Raw genomic sequence first — 24,152 nt, forward strand, 5'->3', positions numbered from 1 at the left:
GAGCGGTTCCAGCATAATAAATTAACACACAGAATTTGTAGGTGGAAGTGAAGCTGGAGAGGATAGATTGCACGTGAAAGGGATTTAGGAGGAATTTATGAGAGCTGCTTGAGGAGAAAATACAAATTTTAATTCATTCTATAATTCACTAGCATCAGAAAGAAAGGCCCATATTGAGAACCAATAAAAATACTTGAACAAATTAACTTGAAATAATTAAAGAAAAATGAATGTCATTAAAAAGACATTCAAAACAATAAAAACATTACAAAAGGATAATTAAACTGTTTCCTGATACACTAACTAATTAAGAAAAAAGGTCAAAATCATTTTTGACATTACACATATTCTGATTGTCAACGCCATCTACTTTGTTTAGGATAGTATCTTAAGCCGGCTCTTTACACCTTTTCTGTTATCTTGCTGTTATACGATTGTAACTTGATTACTTGCAGGGTCGAACCTTTTCATAAAAAGATGCTGGTGGAGGCCTTGCAAAACCAAAATGAAGTGGTAGGCCTTTAATGATTTGGCTTTTATGTATAGATACTTTTAATGTCGATTTTTTATGTGATCTTTGCATAATGTCTATGTAATTGCTATTGCTAGTGCTAGTGACTTTCCCTGGTGCTTCTGACCTATTTGTATTCTATTTCCATATTTATGTAGATGCATGAAAAAGAATGCATATGTACCTAACAAATGTTCAAGGAAGCACACGCTCAAACATACACAACCACATGAATCTGACAATCTACAGGCCCATACATGCTTTCATATAGACATGCATGTACAGGCATAAATCCAAAAAACACGCGTGTACCCCTTGTATACAAACTTACATATGTAAATGCATGCACTTGTGCATTTTTTTATTATCATTGTGACTAATCCTATTCGAACTAAAGATGTTGACTATATAAATTCTTCTTTGTTATGCATTCTTTATTTAATGCTCTTGATTTTCATGAATCTTTTTGCAAAACTTCTTCCATGCCTTTTTTAGTGATCATTGGGGAAATTTATGTGTAATTAGGGAGAATGGCTAGGGGAGGGTTTTGGGGTATTGATCCCCAATCTTGTTTATTGAATGTATTGAATGTAGGAATTTTCTCAAATTAATGGAGGAACAGTACAAATTTTGAGCCATTGTTAGTGGTGGTTGACAGTTAAGATTTAGGTGACTTAAATTTGAGCAATATTAATATGCTTTATATGGGCATAATTTGCTTATTATATGGATCTAGTTATTTGACCAATACTTAATTTGACCCTAACCAACATAACTTAAACTCGACTATAGTCTAACCCATTTATTATATGGATCATATTATTTTTTTGGGTCAACGTGAGCCAATTAACTTGAATATAACCCTTCTAACTTAGTTAACCGACCAAAATTTAATAGTAGGGTTAATTTTAGAGTTATTCAGTTACACGTGAACATCTTTCAAGCAACAATCAGGTCTATAATTTAGACTCAAATATAACTTGAATAATAATGAGGTTAACCCCAACTCGAATGTTTTGAGTCAAATTTGGATTGAGTGGTCGGATTTTTGTTAATTATTGACATTCCTACTCTGAAATAACACTAAATTTTCAAGGTAAACACTATTGCAGCTAATTTCAAATCCTATATTGGATAGTTCCTTTAATGCGGCTTCAATTTCTAAAAGTATATGCCATCACCTCTTGTTTTGTATTAAATTACAACCCAGAGCTTTGAAGTAAGCATTAATGTATATTTGAAATTCTTCAATTCTAGATGAAATTTTCACAGTGATAGCGTATTCTACCAAATTCTTAAAAGCTTCAGACCCGAATTACACTAGTCAGTATTAGCGAATCTATTATCTGTCGACCCCCTGCTCACTGTCGCCAACCCCCGCCCTTGCTCGCCTCCACTAGCCGGAGGCCATTAGTCGCCATTGGCTCTTGCCGGCTGCCCCAACCATCCTTCTTTAGTCCCTACGGACTGTCAGTCCCAGCCAGCCTCCCCCTACTATCTCTGATAGCCGTTGCAGCCCGCCGCCGCCCACCATCGCCTGCGGCCCCTCGCCATAGCACGCTGCCACAATAACAGCTGTAGCTTGCCGCCATCATCACAGCTGTAGCTTGCCGCCATAAGCGTGGAAAAATTTCTGTCCAAACTCCGGACGTTGCTTTACGTGCAAACTCCAATAATGCCGCCACGTGTGCTATATCGCGGAAGTTATTTCGGGGTTATTGAAGTGAAACCACGTAGGTTATTTCGGGGTTATTGAAGAGAAACTCATATATTCCACTTCAATAACCCCGAAATAACATTCACAGTTTCACTTCAATAACCCCAAAATAACACTCAGAGTTTATTTCGGGGTTATTTCAGGGTTATTTCAGGATTATTGAAGTGAAACTCATATATTCCACTTCAATAATCGTGAAATAACATCACAAATGTAATTTTAAGTTTATTTTGGAGTTATTGAAAAGAAACCCATCAATTCCACTTCAATAACCCTGAAATAATATCGCGAAGGTTATTCCGGGGTTATTTCGAGATTATTGCGGAGTCCGTGGTTCCATTTTAATATTTTTTTAGGTGAGCCCGATATAACACACATTGCGGTATATTTCCGGGAGTCCGCACATAGAGCTACGTCCGGATTCCGGATAGAAAATTTTTCCCATAATCGTAGTTGCCGCCCGCTCCCTTTAGCCGCCGTCACTGGCCACTAATCTCCACCTGCTGCTGTCTGTTGCCGCTCTCCCTCTCTAGACACTGCCATCGCCGCTCGCTTGCCCTTGCTCTCCGTCGCCAGCTGGCGGACGCCATTCGATGGCCGCCAGTTACCATTGTCGCTGCCCCCGCCAGGCATCGCCTGCCGCCGCAGCCTGCCACTGGCCTTACCAGCTGCAACCACTACCCAACGCCTGTCGCAGCCCGCCCATAGGTAATATTTTGTGCTGGGTGGAGTAAAGAAGATATCGTATACGTCATGGGCGTCATAACTTAATACTGGAGCACACCACACGTGACCCAACCATTTTATAAAATGTATAAGTTTTTTTCTTAAAAAATAAAAATAATAAAAATATCCTACCAAACATGTTTTATATATATTTTTTTGTTTTTAAAAATATATAAATCATAACTGTACTAATTGCGTTTTTTAAAAATAGACAATAGAAAATAGAAAACAAAAGAAAAACAAAACAGACTAAAAAGAAAAATAAATATAAAGAACAGAAAGCTATCACAATGAGGCCCTTAACTATTTGCACAATGATTATATAGATTCATGAATCATGGCAATAAGAGCTCTAAGGTTGAGTTCTAACTTTTATGTATCACAATGACTCTCTTTTTTCTTATGTCCTTGTTTCTTAATAAAGAAGCCCGATGTACATTTAATACTAAAGATGGTTTTCTTTTCCAAAGTAAATTTTCTGAAACTGAAAGTGATATGTTAATACATTAAATACTAAATGTGGTTTTCTTTTCTGTAATACAAGTTGTGGAAGAAATTATGTTAGTAAATATAAAAATTTAAAATAAAAGTGAATTAATACTTTATTTAGGGTCCGTTTGGTTTGCTGAAAAAGTAATACAGTGTAAAATGAATGTAATACCAAAGTAATATATTGTTTTTGAATTACTTTGAAGTCGTTTAGTTCAGTATAAAAAAAAAATTATAGGACTTCATTTTTTTTTGGTTTAAAGTGGACTGAAAACAATGTATTTCAAAAATTATAAAGTATTACTGGTGGGTGACGAAGGACATTCGATGGTGGCAGTTGCGGGAAGGAGGTCATGACGGTGGAAGGAGGGAGGTTTGCGGCGGCCAATAACAGCGGCAGACGTGCGGCGACAACATGTAGGCAGTGGAGGTGGCCGATGGAGGTGGGGCGGGAGGTGAGCGAAGGAGGCAGGAGGCGACAACTACGAGCTATAGTGGGTGGCAGGCAAAGGTAGCGGGCTGTAAGTAGTGGGTGGGTGATGGTGGGCGGGCGACAACGACACGTGGCGAGTTAGCTGCGGCTGGCAAACAGCGGTTGGTGGGTGGTACGACTGCTGTGGTGGAAATGGGTTGGCGCTAACAGCTGTAGCGGCAGGCAGGCAGCTGTAGCGGCAGGCAGGCGAGTGGGCAGCGGCAGTGGCGGGCGGGCAACAACAATGAAGCAACAATGGCAGGCAGGGGCGGGCGGGCCGTTGCAAAAATAAGGAGGGGGCGGGGGCGGGCAGTAGCAATAATAGGCAGGGGCGGGCGGGTAGGTGGGCAGCTGCGGCTTGCGGGTAAGCGAGTGGGTTCCGACAAACTGATGAATCAATTCTTGAAATGGATGAGATTATTTCTGTTTGAGCTTGGCCAAGTACCCTGATCAATTTAGCTGGTTAAGTCATGTTTTTTTTCCTTTTGATTGTGGATGAGGATTGGATGGGATTATAAATGTGTGAGCTTGGCCAAGTACCCTGATTGAGTTAGCTGACGAGTATGTTCTAATCCTTTTGACTGTGGATCAGGATTGTTTTGTGTCAAATGTAATATACTTCATAGTAAATCCTTTTATTCTTATTACCCACTGATAATAGGCGTTAAATGATTTTAGTGACATGTTATTTCTTTTGTTTCTATTCAATTATGTATTACTTGTTGAGTGGCTTGCTTGGATGCCAAGTAGTTGCATGATGGATCGAACCCTCTCTATGTTTGAATGAATGATTTCAAGATACCAATTGACTCTACCTGAAAAATAACTTTTGAGATGGCTGATCTAAACCAAATTTCAACTGGTTCTGCCAGGAATCAATATGATTCTTCTCTCGTCACACCCTTGGGCCCAGTCATTACTCAGCTAGGATTTGGGTGGTGTCAATTTGTGGCCTTTCGGGATATTTATTTATTTTTTTGAGATAATGAAGCTGTTGGAGTGTGTTTATAGATATCTATGTATGAGAGTCTTTTTCATTTTGTGATATTCAGAGTAGCAGCCTTCATCTTGGTATAACAATTGGTTTCTTAAAACACAAATTGATTTTTTTTTCTTTTCATATCCACTGACAAATGATTTTGATGCCACATAAGCTTCACACCTGTATCTTTCTACTCGTTTTTTGTTAAATAAAGTTTTATGCTCTTAAAAATTATCTCGGATGGACATAAAATTCTAGCTAGCTAAAGAAGTAGATTGCTATTTCTTGCCAATTAGTTTTCCTAAATTAATTCTTTCAAATATTCACTGTTTGCTTACCAGGTCGCAATGACTGGAGATGGTGTCAATGATGCTCCTGCATTAAAGAAAGCAGACATTGGAATTGCGATGGGGTCAGGAACAGCAGTTGCTAAGGTATTCAGTTTTAATGCTATTGGAATAGTGAAACTTGCTTTCCAATCTACCAATTTTTATTTCAGTTTCTAAGCCCTATTATAGGTCTGATTTCATGAGCATAACTTTCTTAGGTTTCCGACAGTTGATATCTCGATCAACCAATTAGTTGAAATATCTTGTTTTGCATTGTTTCCTTCAAATATGCTCAACTTTTTGCTGTGTGTTGTTACTGTATGAAGTAGTCAATCAATATCCGAGATTCTATAATTGGAATTGTGCGGAAGCTTTGATAAATGAGTTGTTTGAGCATCCTTTTACATCGGTTGTTTGTGTTTTATTTTTCGTTCCCAACTGTTTTGCATAGTTCAGGGTTATAAAGATTTGATTATATCTGCTCAAAATTAGCTTGTTATTAGATGTTACATTCCATGCCACTATGATACCGGAACTGGTAGGAAAAACAGTGAAAACACAAAAGTAAACTTTTATTAATATGGAAATAGCGGTTACAACACAACCCAACAATACATAACATAGACGACACAAGTAAACACTCCAAAATATATTCCAATGGGTGGTGGAGGTCGGCTAGAGGGATATGAATGATTGGAATGGACGATGACAGCCACGGAAGGCGGGTGATGGTAAAGGGAAGGTGTGGAATTGTAGGGACGACAAGTAATGAGGGTTATAGGTGGTCGACAACAAACAGTGGGGTGGCTGTGAGGAGTTTGGAAGGAGGCTGGAAGGCTGGACAATAGTAATAACTTGCAGGAAAGGGGACGACAGGGTGTTGGTAACAGAGGGAGAGTTCGGTGGATGAGAAGTGAGGAGGAGAAGGTAAATGGGAAGGATATAATCACTACCTCAGAGTGGATACAACCAGATCACCACGTACACAGATATCTCTGTCGGAGGAGCTACGCTTCTCCTTTTTCTTCCTGCTTTGATCTATAGTGTCATTCCCCTGTAAGAGGTCGTCTGTGTCTCCCGGGATATCCCTGTCGGTTGTAGTAATTGTTGGTGACAATTTGCCTGAAGGTTACTGCCTGAAAGATGATTGCTGTGGGCTTTGCTTCTGTTATCTTTCCACTTTCAAGGCTAATGTTTGGACATACCCTAACGCCCAATATGGTTACAACTGTATCACATTGCTGATGGCAGGTTTCAGACCCCCGTGATATCTGGCTATCGTATGTTTCTTTGGCTCCGTTAGCTCGCATTTCAGCTAAAAGTGGTCGAATTGGGTTGTGAACTCCTCAACTGAAAGATCCTTTTGCTAAGTTGTGAAGTTTCAGAAATATATCCTGACGATAGTGGGATAAGAGACACATTTTCTGCATTGCCTTCTTCATCTTCTCCCACTTAGTTATCTTCTCACTGTCTCCTCTTTTGCTCTGCTTTTGTAGATTTTCTCACTATAAGGAAGCATTTTTCTTTTGTATAATGATAGCTAACTTGACCTGCTTGTCCTTTCGTACGTCTTTAAGCTCAAAAAATCGTTTGACTAATCGTAGCCACTAGATAAACTATCAGGGTCCATACCTCTCTCAAATTTTGGGAGGTATCTGATCTCCATAAGGGACTTATTTTCTCATCCTCATTTGATATTAAATACCAAAACAACATGGTTGATATTCCTCGTCACTGCGATCTTCCCTGTGAAATAGATTCATCTCCTCGTCACTGTCTTCTTTTTAACTCTCTTGATCATGGTCGAAGGTAACCTCTTCCTTGTTCCCATCATCCAACTCGGCTAGTCTCCATTGCAGACGATGAATTTCTCTTTGGATCTCTTCCCGAGTAGAGCTCGGCGTATCTCTTTGTGGTGGCATGGTTATGGTTGGGAATCAGAAGGAAAATTTTTTTCGATGGAGACGATTTTTAGGGATGGATGGCGGGAAACCCTAAGATAAAGACTAGAGTTAAACTAGCTGTGATACAAGATGATACTGGAATCAGTAGGAAAAACAGTGGAAACAGAAAAACAAAATAGGGAAATAGGAGTTACAACACAACACAACAATATAGAACATAGACGACACAAGCAAACACTCCTTAATGTATCCCAATGGGTGGTGGAAGCCAGTTAGAGGGGTATGGATGATTGGAAGGGATGCTGGCAGCCACGGGAGGCTGGTGACTGTGAAGGGAAGGTGTGGAATTGTAGGGACAATAAGTAGGGAGGGTTTTAGGTATTTGGTACCAGACAGTGGGGTGGCTGAGAGGAGTTTGGAAGGAGGTCGAAAGGCTGGACAACAGTAATAACCTGCAGGAAAGGGGATGGCGTGGTGTTGATGGTGGAGGGAGAGTTCGGCGGATGAGAAGTGGGGAGAAGATTTGGGGAAGGTTAAAGGAAATGATATAATCGCCACCTCGTAGTAATACAACCAAAGCACCACCACTTCCTTGGATAAAACCCACAAGTGGAAAAGAACTCCACAAAGGAATTCAATCTAAGAATAAACACAACCAAAACTGACACCCCACACACGGATGACAACAATTTATAGGCTCTCCCAGGACAGAGGAAGCTTCTACACAAATGAAAATAGTGGGAAGTCAAAAAGAATCCAGAAAAACCCGAACAAAAATAGGTGAGCCAGACTAGCGAAGCGGCTCCTTGGATTGCAAGAGTTTGTGATCCGCCTCCCTTGTTCTCGTGGGATCGCGATCTCGTCCCGCCTACAGTTCCCGCGAAGCTTTTGGGGGTCTTCTGGTCTACGGGATCGAAGCGCCCCGCTTTGGGCCACATTCAGCACTTGCACTCGGGTGCTGATTCAATGCCCACGTCACACTGCAAGGGACTGATGTACCTGTATCATATCTGGCGTGCAGTAGGCCACTAGGACCCTTCCCTATGACATTAGCAATATATACCTTCTAAAACGAAGGATCCTTCCTTCATAGCATGCATTGTGCTGCTTTTGGAAAGTTTTGGTGGGTTAGCATGTGCGTGCTGTTCAGGTTTTTGCAAGGAAATTTTTTTTTTTTTCATTTCTTCATTCCAATTAGCTTTCTTTACTCTCTTTTGTATAAGTTCTCTACTTTTGTCTTTTTGACAGTTTTCATCATTTCATTTAGCTTTTCTAACTTATTTGCATTTCTTTTATCCTAATAATTTCCTTATATTGTTTTATCCACAAAATATTAGCGGTGCCTTTGGGAGGAATAAAACTATTAACCAGTAGAGCTTGACTTCTTTCAAGTAGGTAATGCTTCTGTGTTGTCGGAAATTAAATTTATCATAATTGTGATTTTGTGATTCCAGAGTGCTTCTGATATGGTATTAGCTGATGACAATTTTGCTTCGATTGTTGCTGTAAGTGATTCCTTCTTAGCATTGATTTTCTCTAGGATCATTTTTAACGATGTGCCATGTAAAGAAAGCCTTTGCTGCTTAAAGCATTGCTTTGGCCTTTTGCAGGCTATTGCAGAGGGAAGGGCTATATATAATAACACGAAACAATTCATTAGATACATGATCTCCTCAAATATTGGAGAAGTGGTTTGTATTTTTGTTGCAGCTGTGCTTGGAACACCCGATACTCTTTTTCCAGTAAGCTCCACTTTTGATGCAACGACTAAGTTTCTATTTTACCATTCTTGTAAAGTATTATTCTCTTCTGGCTGCTAAAGCTGATGCTCATTCACTAAAATGCATCATTTTCAATTTAATCTATTGAATTATCTAAAACTAAGCAATTTTCCATTTTCATTTTCAGGTTCAGCTACTTTGGGTGAATCTGGTTACTGATGGGTTACCTGCCACAGCAATTGGATTCAATAAACAAGATACAAATGTAATGATGGCTAAGCCTCGCAAGGTAGTGTGTTTAGTAGCTAAGGGAAACTTTTTTTTTTTCTTAATATGTGCCAGTCGTTTATATTTAAATAGCAAAAGTTGAATACCTAACCAGTGAATAAATGATAAATTTAGTTGTGACTGATTTTTTCACTTTGAAAATTAGGTAGGAATATAGGTTGAACATATGCGGTTTAAGCTTATAGGGTTTGTTTTGTTTTGTTTTTTTTTTTAATATTTAAACATAAACCGTGTTAAGGCGTTCAAATTAATATGCCTTGCAGTGGATCCTTGATTTGGGATGCTGAATCCAGAATACATTTGTGGAAATAAATAATATCAAGGAGCTACATAAAGGACTTTAGGCAAAACTCAGATTGTTATCTATTTACCTAACGTTTGCTGTTTCAAACAAGGTTATTGTGGATTATCTCAGAAGTTTTACATTATTAGATATTCTCTATTAAAAATGACTTTTTTTGTCTCTTGAAATTATCAGTTACTAGTTTCATTCTTCTGCTGTTTCATATATATATATATATATATATTATGCAGGCGATGAAATCTCAAAGGATACAAGAGCAAGAAATCATAAAGAATTCCCAACATAAAAGCATGTAAATAAAATACATTGGAATAAGATAACTTAAAAGCTAAATAAAATACATTGCAAGAAGCGCTGCCATAGGCTTTTAAGTAAAGGAGGAGCTCTAGAGAGTGGGAGATGCAAGCTAAAATTCGCTAGCGAGCAAAAAAAACCGTAGCCTATACCACAAATTGCACAATCATCGGTGTGCGTGGGCAAGTGAGGGGAGCTATGGGAAAGTTCAGCAGTGAGAACTTAGAGTGGCCATGCTTGGACCAGGACAAGGACTACCCTGGTTACTAATATATGCCCATGCTCCATTATTTCATATTTTCTTGTGTAGGTTGTAACGGAATCTTTGCAAACAATCCCCTCGGATTGAGGAAAATTTTGGCCTTTTTGTGTTAGGAAAAGCTTAAGCCTTTGTAAAAGTTCAGTTTTCTCCACATGGTTTTGCACACACACACGCACACACACTTCTCAAGTTCTATCGGGCTGCTTAAAGTCAACTGGATGTTCATTTGATAAAGCCTTGCGAGTATTTAAGTTTGATTTGAAAAAAGGTTACATGGATCTTGATGTAATTATTCTTGTTCGCCATTGTTCTGCTGTCATGAGATAAAACTCTAGATCCTTTTAAGTTGAAACTTCTGCTGTTGTATGTTGGGCCGCCTTTATCTTCGATGGATTAAAATAAGAAAAATTGCTTCTCATATTGTGAATCTTTTTTTTTTTTAATATTCTATAATTTTTCTTGATACTAAAGACTTAAATGAGTAAATAAGTTAAATGGTAAAGAACTATCTTACGGGGATAACAGTATATGTTGAATTTATTGTTTTAATCCATAAATTTTAGGATCAAGGTGGTATTTTGAAGAAGTTCAACTTATTATTTCTGCCTAACTTTTTGTTCTTATATGGGTGCTTATTTCTGTTATATCTCTGATATTTTATTGCTTACATATAGGTTAATGAAGCTGTAGTGAGCGGGTGGTTGTTTTTCCGTTATTTGGTTATTGGAGGTACACTAAAGGCTTGTATTTAGCATTATGTTTTTTATCTTTCTGAACACTGAAGCAAACTTTTTGATGCTCTTGTCCACAAATGTTTCTCAAGTACCGTTGGATTTATGGTAGAGTGAAACTGCCAATGTTCAAATTAGTTTTTTATTGTATAACAATTGGACTGGTTGAATGATTTCGTATAATTTTCCGAAGCCTCATAATCACAATTATTACTGCGGGCCGCCAGAATTGATATGAAAACTTATGTATTGGGCAAGTTGGTTATTGTAAGTGGGCAATGGACATGCCACACATACGTTTGTCATCGATTTTGTGTTATATAATGATTCAAAGAATTTATTGTGTGTACATGGTTGATATATTTATGCCTAACATGTTAAGTGATGGGAAAGTCCGGATAACAGATGGAATTTAGAGCCATCACGTCGACATGGTAAAGATTTCATACAACTAATATAACAAATAGTTGAAGGATTTCAGTTTGCAACCTCAAATAAAATGGAAATAAACACAGTATAGACAACATTAAGTTTTACATGACACAACATAATTTAAAGCTGTGGTGGGAGATGAGAAGAAAGGGGGAAGGATAAAAGAGAAATTTTGCGTACACAACATGCAGCTGGGGACTCTACATACACAAGTTAGGTCTACAAAAAACTCAAGGGTAACTTCATTCAAACAATCATCACTAATTTGAATATAACCCATCAATTCTAATTTATAAAAATAGGTTTATTAAGATATGGTAAGTAATTTGAATTCAAATCTAATTTTATTTGAAATTAAATTATCTTAAAAAATATTCAAAATAAAAAATAATATTATCCAAAAAGAAAAAAAAAATTGAGAAGTAAAGCGAAAGTTAAGGATAGGCATAAAAATCACTAAAGATTAGTTTCGTTCAATTCCATTTGTAGCTTAGTTTATTCTTTTAGTTAGCCTATGAAAAGCTGGACTGCATCAATTCAATCTGCTAACAAAAATTGCATCCTAGAGAGTTTGTAGGAGGCAGCAAAGTTTTAGATGATGCCATTAGATTTTATGATGGGTGATGCAGCCATGCAGTACAAGTAGCGGTAGGAGGAAGAAGTCCAAAGAGCACAAATATTGCATTTTGGGTGCTAGGTGGGTTCAAATTTGATACTATGAGATTTGTGCAATGCAGACCAACAGTGGACTAGATAATAATTACTTAATCTTTGATAGGCATGCTTTAAGCAGTCTATAACATTGGAAGTAGGGTTTGTCTCCTGTGATAGAGGCAAGTGTCATGGAGTAAGAATCTCCGTAGAATTTATAGGAAATTATTTCATCTTGATCAATATTTTCAATCTGATAGAACAACAACAACAAGAAGCTTTTATCCAACTTAGTGGGGTCAGCTACATGAATCATTTTACTCCATTGTGTCCTATATTTTCAAGCAATTACATTCAATTTTAGCTTTTGCTAATATTTCAGGTTCAACATTCGTTATAATTATAAATATAAATACTAGTATCTTAAGATTATCTTCAATGTCTATTTTGTAAATAACTTCATGAGTAGCAATATCATAGGGGAATGATCATAAAATATAGGCACTTGTTGAACTGTGAAGATTCTAATATGTGTAAGGCCAAATAAAGCTGTGTAATGCATTGTGCATGGAGCTCACTGAAAGTGTATATTCGAGTTGGTTTGCCATATGATTTAACCCATTGATTCATTTATCAAGAAGGATCTAAGGATTGTTAAATGATTGGTTTTCATAGAATTTATGAGTCACATGTCTACTACTAAGCCCCTTACCTTAATGATGTTCAACAAAGGATTTTGATAAAAATTATAATATTTATGTAAATAATAGGTCTGATGATCAAAAGTATTGTTGAGATTTGGAATAGACCAGCGCAATTTCATGGATAGAAGGGATATTTAAACCCAATTACAATAGACATAATAATAGAAAGCAATAAAAATAAAATAAAATAAAAATGAAAGACATAAAATAAAATAAAACAAAAGAGGATAAAATATAATCAGGAAATAAAATCAAATAATACGTAATAATGGCGTAGGGATAGCCGTTATAACTATACTCCCCCTCAAGTTGAACATAGATGTTAGTCATGTCTAACCTGGACTTAAAGTCATCGAATAAATAGCGAAACAAATTTTTGGTGAGAATGTCCACTGGAGGACACATATGGAATGCAAATCTCTCCGAACTAGATCTTTTCCTTAATGAAGTGTATGTCGATCTTCACATTTTTGGTACGATCATGCTGGACTGGATTGTGAGCAATGATGATTGCAACCTTATTATTACAGAATAGCTACAACGGGACGGAGGTTGGCATACGGAGTTCACGGAGCATAATGCGTAGCCAGAGAGCTTCACAGATTCCTGAGGACAAATCGAAATTCAGCTTCAATATTGCTTTGGGCAACCACAGGCTGTTTCCTGTTTTTTCAAATGACAAGATTCTCATACAAATGAGCAATACATCGAGATGGAACGCTGATTATAAACCGATCCGACCCAACCAACATCTGTATATACCAAAAGAGGCGAGTGGTGTGATGGGAAAAAATAAACTTGAGCTTGGTGTACTTTTTTACGTCGTGAAAAATCCGATGGACAGCTTAGAGGTGGTGCTCACAAGGGTTACACATGAATTGACTCACTATTCTAACTGCATAACATATGTAGATGCGAGTATGAGTGAGGTAGATCATTTTTTCCACAATGCTCTGAGAATGAATCTTGTTGACAGATACAACATTGAAATTGTTAGATAATTTTTCATTGGGATCCATAAAAAAAACAATGAGTTTGCACAGACGAAGGTTATTTTCTGTCAAGAGATCAATCATGTATTTGTACTGAGATAGACAAATTTTAGGATATGACCGAGCCACTTTTATGCCTAAGAGGTACTAGAGAGATCCTAAATCCTTCATCTCAAAGGAAGAAGCAAATGTCTTTTAAGAACTTCAATGCTGGGAGGGCGTACTTGTAAAAACAATATCATCAACATAGATAATATGGATAACTGCATGGTCATTAGAAGAATGTTGAAAGAAGTGGGTGTCTTTTGATTGAACCTGAGTAGCCTAAGACCACTTTTGTGAATTTTCCTTTAGCTCATAGAGGGACTTTCGTAACATGCACACTTGTCCTTTGGAGGTAGTAGAATCAAAACCCAGAGGAGAAACATGTACTGTTAGCTCTTCATTCAAGAATGCATTCTTGACATCAAGTTGGAATAAATGCCGATTTAAATTCACAACAAGTGACAACAGGACCTAAATAGTGTTCAACATAGCCACTGTAGCAAATATCTCATCATAGTAAACTCCATAAGTCTGAGAGTATCATTTGGTGACCAATCTTGCCTTGTTGCATTCAAAGGACCCATCAAAGTTGAACTTGGTATTGAAAATTCATCGGTAACCTACAACTTTTTTTACTCCGAGGAAGGTCCATGACATCCTACGTATGGTTCCGCTGAAAGACATTTATCTTCTCCATTACTGTTGTTTTTCAGACTGGATCAACAAGAGCAACCTCAATAGTAACAGGGATTTGATGGTTTGTCAGGTCAGTAACAAATGTTCCAGAGGTCGGAGATAAACTGTGGAAAGAGACATATTTTGTCATAGAATAGAATGAGTGTATTTGATTGTGTACCTTACTTAGAGAACTCACTTCCACATTTGTGGGAGGGGTTGTGCTGAGGATATTGGTCGGAGTGGAGTTAAGGTCTTGTAAAGAGCTAGTGGGATTTAGAGTAGGAGTATTGGGACGAGCGTATCGAGTGTAGATACGGATAATGGGAGTAGGAGATGGTGCATTCAACGGGATAAGTGACTCCTCAGCGGGAGGAACAATGAGAGGACTATCCATAAGAGTAGGATAAGGGACAATGTTGTGGAACTCAAGCTCCCCGTCACTAGAGGCCGAGCTAGAAAAATAGGGAATACTTTCAAAGAAGGAGATATCAACACTCACATAGAATTTGGGATGAAGCGCCTATACCTCTTTCGTGTTGCGGAGCATCTAAGGAAGATACATTTTATGGATTTGGGATCAAGTTTACTCTGAGTAGGGGCAGTGTTCTGAGCAAAGGCAGTGCACCCAAAAACCTTGGGATCTAATGTTTAGAAGACCTGATTGGTAGGGAAGCATGACATTAGAACGGTTAGGGGATTCGAAACTTATGGATTTTGGAGGGGACTCTATTTATGAGATAGTGACAGTTAGAATGACATTGTTCTAAAAATATTTTGGGACATTGGATTGAAACATAATGGATTGAGATTTTTTTCTCTCAACTACCCCATTTTGTTGAGGAGTGTTAGTGCAAGAATATGGTGGAGGATGTCTTTACTAACAAAAAATTCACTGAAAATAGAGTTGACAAACTCACGATCATTGTCGGTCTAAAGGACCTGAATGAGAGTTTTGAATTGATGTAGAAGTTTTGGAAGATTACACCGACTTCCGATTTTTCTTTTAAAATGTAAACACACGCCACTCAAGTGTGGTTATCAATTAAGGTTAAGAACAACCGTTTATTGGTGTAGCTAAGAGTGCGAGAAGGACCTCATAAATCACTACGGATGAGGGAGAAAGGAGTGAAAAGTGTGTAAGTGTAAGGTGGGTAATGTATCTAGTGATGCTTGGCTAATTGACATGCTCACAATTAAAGTTTGAGAAATTTTTTTTAGAAAACATCAAAGGATGCAACTGTTTCAAATATTTAAAATTAGGATGTCTTAAAAGACAATGTAACAATACAATGCGACATGCAATGATACAAGTTGGGCTACAGCTTTTGAGAGTCATGTCTTCACTCTTTGTGTTCCCCTCTTGGAAGTAGTAGAGTCCAGCTATTATTTTAGTAGTTATTAGATCATAATGGCTATCCCTACGCCGTTATTACTTATTATTTGATTATATTTATTTTTTTCAAAGCACGGATGGTAAGTCGACAAATCTTGCGAGCAACCAGTCATGTGAACTGTCACACCTGAATCAATAATTCACAGACTAGAGGAGAAATAAACTGTGAAATTCATAGGAAGAGTACCTTGTTGAACGTGAGATGTCCACGAACCCGCAGAGTTCTGATTGGCTCCAAGAAGCTTGATCAATTGCTCCATCTGGTTCTTTAGGGATTCAGTAGAATATGGGATTTTCTGTGCAGGTCGGTGAGCCGTGCCTTATTTTGTCGTTGTCGTGAGTCCCTTAGCAGCAGAGGATTTGGTCGAAGGTTTGTATGTTGGCTTACTTTGAAGTTTCCAACTCTTATCCTGAGTGTGGTTGAGTTTGTGACAGTAATCACAAGTGGGATGTTCGGTCTGAGATGACATGAACTGAGATCAAGGCAGATGACTCAGCTGAAAATGTAGGAATGTCGAGCATGACAAGTCTCCTGCTTTCTTTTCGATGAATCTCGATAAAAGCAGCTCAAGCAGAAGGAAGAAGATCCCGACCAATAATACGGCCCCAACTAGACAATCCTCTTCTATGATCTTTTGGAAGAGGGATATTGGAAGAGGGATAAGTCGACCGGAGAATCTCAAGTGTTGTCGTAATACAGGTCTCTTTGCATCCATAATGTAATCAGGTCATTATAGTACTGAGTACCTTTCGAATCTTCTAGATACCTCATAGATCCAAAGAGCACTAGCAGAAGGGATGAACATGTACGAATACCAATTAAAGTCTCCATGAAGTTGATCAACCATGATATGACCATGGAGTTCTCCCCTTCCCAAGTTCCATACAATCTTTGGAAACTCACGAATCATACCTGCGAGGTGACTGAACTTCTCACATCCTTTGATGAACAAAGACACCGCTTGGGTCCATTGAAGGAAGTTACTGCCTCAACTTATGAGTTGTGATCAAGAAATTCATGTTGCCTTCTGATCTTCCAGTCTGCAAGGGAGCGGAGGTTGGGGTTGATCCTCCGGTGGTCAAGAACTCCTTCTGAGGGTGATTCATTGAAAAAATCAACCATAATTCTGACTGAGCCAAAAAATATGTTGTTGTGGTTCTGAGTCATCGATGAATTTGGTAGAATCACGACAAATGGGTACAACCACAAAAATTGCAGGTAGCGGGACAACTGCAGAATTACTTTCTGCAGAACAACAACATGATTCGTTAAAAACGGCAGAAAGCAGAAGAAATCTGGTGGACAGTTGAGATCTTTTGGTGGTGAAAAGGGCAGCAGAAGTCCTCTAGCGCACAACAGATGAAATCTGGTTTGGACTAGGATGAATCATGCGGACAACAATTGCATGAACCTGCAGGAAGAGAGGAAGATGAAGGAATTTGTTGTTCGCTGTACAGACAGGGAAGGCCGCCGGCTAGGAGAAGGGGGAGGCGCGTCTGCGGCTGTTGGAACCGGTAGAGGATGCAGAGGACTGTTGGATCTAGGTTTAGACTCTGATACCATCTTGAGATTTGGAATAGATCAGCGTAATTTCATTGATAGGAGGAGGGGCATATAAACCCAATTACAATAGGCATAATAATAGAAAATAATAAAAACATAATAAAATAAGAAAGAAAGAACATAAAATAGAATAAAACAAAAAAAGGAAAAAATATAATCAAGAGATAATTCAAATAATAAGTACTAACGGTGTAGGGGAATGTCGTTATAATATAACAAGTATCAATATTGTTATAATAATCATGATTGTAATTATTTTAGTAAGATGAACTCATAATAAATCAAGCATGATGGCCAAGGGAATCAAGTGGATGGGGTTTTCTTGTTGTTTAACTGCAATGAGGGATTGATACTGAGTGGCTGTTTGAACATGTCAATTTAAGAGATGATTAAGAATTGCTGTAAAAATGGTTCAACAAGTCACATGTGCCATTGGGTGCATCAATTGGAAGGTGCCATTGAAAAGTTTGCTAAGGGTAATTAATGCCATAAGTGAGGTAACGAATGAGGTTGGAAATTTGAATACTCGAATAATTTTTTTCAAAATGTAGTCAGGCGAAAGATATTGAAGTAAAATAAAGTAATGGTAAGGCTGGGAGGTGCTTGATGATCAATCATAATAGCCAACAAAGAAATTCATATTGTTTTGATCAAGTAATAATGTTGTTGAGGTCATGGGTTTTATATAGATTGTTTTTATAAGTGGACTCCAGGTGTGGGCAATGTAGGGTTGTAAGTGGTTATAGGCACATTTATAAGGGTTACTAGAGAAGCGAGTTGTGATTTTGTTTAATTTAGGAGTAATCATGTGAAGAATGAAGTGGATGAGATCATGAGAAATGTTTTAAGACTCGTACAGATAAAATAACGACTACAGGTTCATGTCTAATCAATTCTACAAATGACTGCAATATTAAGAGCATTTAATGATAATGTAATCTATGTAATATTTAAAATTTCAACCTTTAGCTCTGCAAAAATTATTTTTAAAGATCATTCATTAAAAGGTCATCTTGTCCACCTTATCTTTAATATTTATTGCCAGAACTATAGGAATTAATTAAAATATAATTGATTTACTTTTGCTAATAAATCCATTATATGATGTGACATTAGATGTCGCAATATTGTATTACTTTATTTCTATTTATTGTAGGAGAGGTTGTGATCTGATTATCTATCAATTGCTTTATATTGTAATCCCTCTCTCTCTCTCTCTATAAAGTATATATATCCTTGTATTAGGTTAACATTAATCAATTGACAATATTTTAACTTGATGCCTTAAAACTATATGGTATTATGGTGGTTATTCTTGTTCCTTCGATTCTCTTCATTTTCAGTTGGAGGCGACCCGCCTCCTTAAGCTACTGTGTTTTTTTTGCTTTCATCTGTTTTACACTGAGAAGCTTGCGTCTGTCTCACTTTGAGAGCTACATTGCTCATTTCTTCCATAGAATTGTAGCTAACATCTTCTGGTCATCTCAAGCACAATTTTTATTTTGAATCGAGCTTGATTCCTTTCTTGAGCTAAACTTCCATTTTGGTGGTCCTGTTGTTGAAGATTCAATGGAGGCTTCTAAATTGGGACATAAAATATAGTGGTAGAGAGAAAAACTCACTCAACTCTACACTTACAGTGTCGGTACTTAATTATCTTTGCGTCATTTTTGTCCTTATGGCCCTTGGAAAAGTTTATGAGCACACTGAGTTCACTGTAATAGCCTTTGCCACTACAATCTAACCTACAACAAATCCACCTATTAATCGTCAAATCTATGAATTCCTAATGTTTTACAAGGTTTCTATGAACAACGCAAAATACCTCATAGAATTTTCCAAAAGTTGTAACCCCAAACTATGTTAAGAAAGGTAGAGGTAGACCTAGGAGACTTGGGCTTATTGTATAAAATATGATCTTAATTTACTAGAACTAAATGAAAATATGACACTAAATAGGGCGCAATGGAGAAAAAGGATTCATGTAGCCGACCCCACGTAGTGGGGATTAAGGCTTTGTTGTTGTTGTTGTTGTTGTTGTTGTTGTTGTAGGGTTTAGGGTTTCGCCGAGTGAATTCTAAGGTAAGAGAAGCAAGCGAATCTGAGAGACTCTAAGCGATAGCTGGTCCAAGTGTTCGAAGCCTTATTCATTCACAGGTGAAGAAATGAAATTTCTCGAGGTCAAAAGGCAGTGAGCGGAACTACTCAAGTGGTTCAAGCTTCAGTATGCCAAAAAGAAAATTCTTTGATCTAAGCGAACCCATCAAAGAGTAAGATCACTGGTGGGCTCAATTAAACCTGCTACCATAGATTTTATAACGCAAACCTCTTCCTTACTCATCAGAACCATTGGGCTCAATAGACAAAACTATCGCGAGTGGGCTCACTTTGTAAATTTAGCGATCATTAGGAGAGGAATAATTCAGCGTTTGGCAGGTACAAAATCTGTTGCAAGAGATCCTCACCTGAAAAATTGTCAGTACTAGAACTCCCTTGTCTTTGTGTGACTCAATTCAATGGAGCCAACCATTAGAAAGCCACACTCATTACTTGTCCAAGGCGTTTGAGAGGCAGCACATGACTTATCCTGAATTATACATAATGTTTGTGAAAATTTCAATGACTGCACATGCCTTAAGAAAAAATAAGTGACAGGGTCTATATGCTAGTCCGCTTGAATTATAAATTGGATGAAATTTGAGGTCACTTACTTAGCAAAAAAAAAAAAAAAAAACACCCTTTCATTCAAAAGGTTTTCTAGAAAGAATGACATCAGGAAGCATGAATAAAATCATGTTACACACAAAGGGAAACATCTCCATCCTTAAAGTTGAAAACTCAGCTTTGGTATCCAAAGGGTTTTCTCCAAAGTGGCCTTCAGAAATAAAATGGTGTGAACATTATTGTTGACCTTTAAAAAATAATAAGAATAAAAATAAAGGATTAGCAAGGGTGTAAAATGCAGAAATACTCTTTAGTTTTTCTTTTTGCTTTCCCACGACATGATGTAATGAGTGGGAGTCTCGGTTTCTCTCTATGTTAAAATAAATGCAGCCCCCTCTCCCATCTGCATGCACCCCTTTCCCCTATATGCTATCAAAAAAAAAAAAAAAAATCCTAAAAATACCCAGCGGAGTCTTCCCCTCTTATTTTTCTCTTGGGAGCACTCTCTCTCCCTCTCTCCCTCTCTCCCTCTCCCTTTGTTGAAGCACCCCGATTTCTTGCCAAAGCATACCAATGGATCTCTAATGGCGGTCGCCACTGCTTCTACACTGCTGCCACTTCACTGCTTGATTTTCTTTTGTTTGTCTTTTAATCGTCGTCATTTCACTTGAGAGAAAAAGGTGCAAATTTGATGCCTCTGCAATTGTGCCATGATGGGGTCGAATTAACCCCCTTCGCCCTATGCTATTAAAAAAAAAAGAAAAATTAGAATCGTAAGACTCCCAAGTGCAAGCGTTACCTCTCATTTTTCTCTCGGGCACACTCTCTCCTTCATCTTCCTTTGCTGAAGCACCCTGACTCCTTGCCAAAGCATACCAAAGAAAGCATCACTAACATCGGCTACCGTTGCTTCCCGCATTGTTGCCTCCTTGCCTTCTAATTGTCATTGGTTTGTCATTTGATCGCAGATGTTCCACCATCTATCCAACCCATGGTTGGCCACCAACCTCCAACAACCACTTTGCCTGCCTCGTCTGCCTGATTGCCAACGCCCTTCTGCAGTCGGCCTTCTCGAAGCCAACCCCACGCCACATCGCCATCAGAGCTATTTGTTGAAATAGACTGCTAAACAAGTGGCTAGTGCACCTCGTTTCCTGTCGATCGCTCTGCCACTGTCGGAGTTCACCGTTTGATGACCCAGCCGACACTACTATTGTTGCTAATGTACTTTGCAGAATATAATAAGTAGTTGATGGACTTAGGGTATGTTTGGGGCAACTCTAACTTATTAATAATCTGTTGATAAGCAGCTACCCTAGGAATTGCTGCTAAGCAGCTACTAAGGATAAGTTGGACAGCTGTTTGGTTTGTGTCATTGGAAAATAGTTGTTTTGCAGCTCTTTCTGGATGAATGACTATTCTACCACAGTGCAGTAATATTTTTTGCAACAAAACTATCGTAATAGTATATTTGATACTTGAGAAGTAAGAATCTACTTCAGAACAGTAGAAAAAATAAGATTTACACATCACTTTACAGTGAGTATCATGATTATTAAAATAAATAACGAGACTATTAAGATTACATTTAATAATATGACAATTAATTTTAAAGTGGAGACTGCGTATGTCATTAGCTAGGTCATTCTCCAAAGATACTCTACACGTCTGGTCACTCTCAGCAGTTGATTCTTCGAGCTTATATGCTCATCAGAAGAAATCACAGTTCTTTGCGATTCTTCGCAGACATCTGTAAAATTGTCTCTCATAGCTATGTGACTGACGTGAATTTAACAAGGAAGTCTGAAGTTCACATTAGTGGAGCAATTGTCGAGTGGTCCCTAAAATTCTAGAATTCATCTTTCTTGAATGCTTCAAAAGATAATCCATTTGTCATAAAACAAGTATAAATTAATAAAAACAATCATAAATTACAGTTTTGTGCAGGCGTGAGGCCTTAAAGAACTCAATGCATCAACCAACGAATCTGTCACAGCAAGAAGACTACAAACCTTATAAAATAAGGGTTTTTGGTTGCCTTTAATCCACGTAATACCAAGTTTGTGTGTGTCACATACGTGTATCACCAAAAAAAGGCTATCAATAAGTACCTTATAAACTGCTGCATCGAAAAGAAAATAGATACTTGGTTGCCTTTATCAGGATTGCACATGTGATACCAATCATACGGCGACTTACAAGCCATTTAGAAGAACCCAAGAGGTCAAACGTCTCATCATTTACCTCATAAACCCACAAAAAAGATGAAATGAAAAAAAGAAAAAAAACTACTACAAACAACATGAAAAATACAAAATCAAAACTATCAACCTTGAATTGTATGAGATAAAGGAATATCAAAAAATATTAATAATACAAGGAAGAGAAATTAAAAATGAGATGTATAAAATAAAGAAGGATTGTCCCATCAACATCCAACAATGGCGTCCGTAATTCACTCTCTCAATTCAACAATTTCTGAGACACTGTTTCCATCCTGGGTGTAACCTTCCTGTGATTCCACTGCTGGTCGTGGTATAGATTATCCTATGTGATATTCAAATGCTTCTGTCGGGACCTGTACATAATCATCGTCAGTCATTCTGAAGTCTACATCAATTCAAGAATAATGTCATCGAATGTGATTGTGCAGAGCCATTGTAGCAACTACAATCTCCACCTGTTTTGGAAATGGATATGCTGGCATAGCACGCAGTATGACCCCACATTTTTTCTTCCACACTCCAAATATTTTTTCAATTACGCAGCGTAAGGAGTGTCTTTTGTTAAACATTTCATTCCTGCCTGAGCAACACCGTTGAATCTTATAAAATCGGGAATGTGATATTTCGTATCTAGAAATGACTTCAGATACCCTCTTTGTAAGGGATATCTAGCGACTAAATAATATTTATTTGTTCCAAATACAAAAATTAGTAATGAATTTTAAAACAAAAGGATATGATTATTATTTGAACAAACCCGGAGGTCAGTGAGGGAACCTATGGTTTCGATTTTTTTCGCAAAAGTGAAAATACGACTGTCGTGTGCACCGTTTTCCCAATCAGATATCACAAAAGTAAAATGCATGTCGAAGTCACATACGACCATCACATTTTGTGTGGGTGATCTACACCGACCAACCATCACATTTTGTGTGGGTGACTACACCGACCAATGTATGTGACTTTTTCATTATTGGATACACGTGCATCACGCGAGTTCCGTCAATCGCTCCAATACAGTTCTGATAAATTAAAAAAAGTTGTGATAAACACAATACTCGTTTTGACTTTTGAATATAATGAGTTAAAAATATTTATCTTAAAAAATAGCATATACAATGGGTTATTTACATTCTTTGTTGGAGTCCTCTCGAATGTTTGATCAGTTGGCTTAATAATATGTGTCAACAAAATGAATGCTAAAATCGCGTCATTGCTCCTTTCATTAATTCATTATGTAATAAAATGTAGAGGATTATTGCTAACGCCTCTCTTATTGTTATTCTTAAAAATCTTGGAGTTCATGATGGCTATGTAATTCATCAAGCGGATTCATAATATAGGTTGTGTCATACGGAACATGTTGAATCTTGTGCGGCGTCCTTGTAGTAGCCCCTCAACCCATTTATTTCTAAAAAAATTTGAAGTCAAGAGGGAGTTCGATCGATGTAGGAGTTATTGTATCTGTACAACAAACATTTTGTTGTCACAATTTTTCTTCTCTGCCTATCTCTTTGTGAATCCATGTTAAACAAGTGTTCTGTTGAGGTAATATATGTGAATCAGATAACGTTAAAAAAATATCTAAAATTGAAAGACAAAACGTACAATGAGAAGACATAAATATAGAATAACATATAAACTGTTCGTACAAGAAAAAAACAATCCAAATCAGATATCCGTTGAAACAACGGGATAAAAAACCAAAGTGATACAACAATAACTCTACAAAATCAAGTGTCATTGTTGTTTAAAAAAAAACTTAAAAGGTTGATCCTACGGTCAGGGGGCACCTTCATGAAGATTCTTCTACGGGTCGGGTTCTCCAACAACTTCAAAGAGTTCAGATATAACGACATGTCCCCATAAATTTCGGTAGTTGCCTCCAGAACTCGGAAAGAGTCGTCCACGGAGGTGTCCTGTGAAGTCCCAGGCTCGCTTGTGCATGCATCCACCAGTTTTGTTATTTGGCTTCTAATAAATGCAACTCTTTTTTTCTTTTTTCTCACCTGAGGATGCTTTGACCTGCATGTGGATTTCAGTTTATTTTGATTTGGGCTTGGGCCTTCATAGG

At 37.7% G+C, this 24,152-nt stretch overlaps 1 protein-coding gene across 2 annotated transcripts in view; it reads left to right on the forward strand.

The window, feature by feature from the left end:
• Positions 1-24,152, forward strand: part of LOC110031982 (calcium-transporting ATPase 3, endoplasmic reticulum-type) — a 109,165-nt gene that overhangs the window by 70,777 nt on the left and 14,236 nt on the right. The window contains exons 23-28 of one of the 2 annotated variants that reach the window (XM_020735459.1): positions 456-513; positions 5,239-5,331; positions 8,585-8,635; positions 8,741-8,872; positions 9,039-9,140; positions 10,674-10,728. In XM_020735459.1, coding sequence (XP_020591118.1) covers positions 456-513; positions 5,239-5,331; positions 8,585-8,635; positions 8,741-8,872; positions 9,039-9,140; positions 10,674-10,728 — 491 coding nt within the window. The remainder of the gene's footprint in view (positions 1-455; positions 514-5,238; positions 5,332-8,584; positions 8,636-8,740; positions 8,873-9,038; positions 9,141-10,673; positions 10,729-24,152) is intronic. The other variant, XM_020735461.1, reaches the window with a different exon arrangement.

The sequence above is a fragment of the Phalaenopsis equestris genome, unplaced genomic scaffold (genome assembly GCF_001263595.1).
Source record: "Phalaenopsis equestris unplaced genomic scaffold, ASM126359v1 Scaffold000873, whole genome shotgun sequence".
NCBI classification, from domain to species: domain Eukaryota; kingdom Viridiplantae; phylum Streptophyta; class Magnoliopsida; order Asparagales; family Orchidaceae; genus Phalaenopsis; species Phalaenopsis equestris.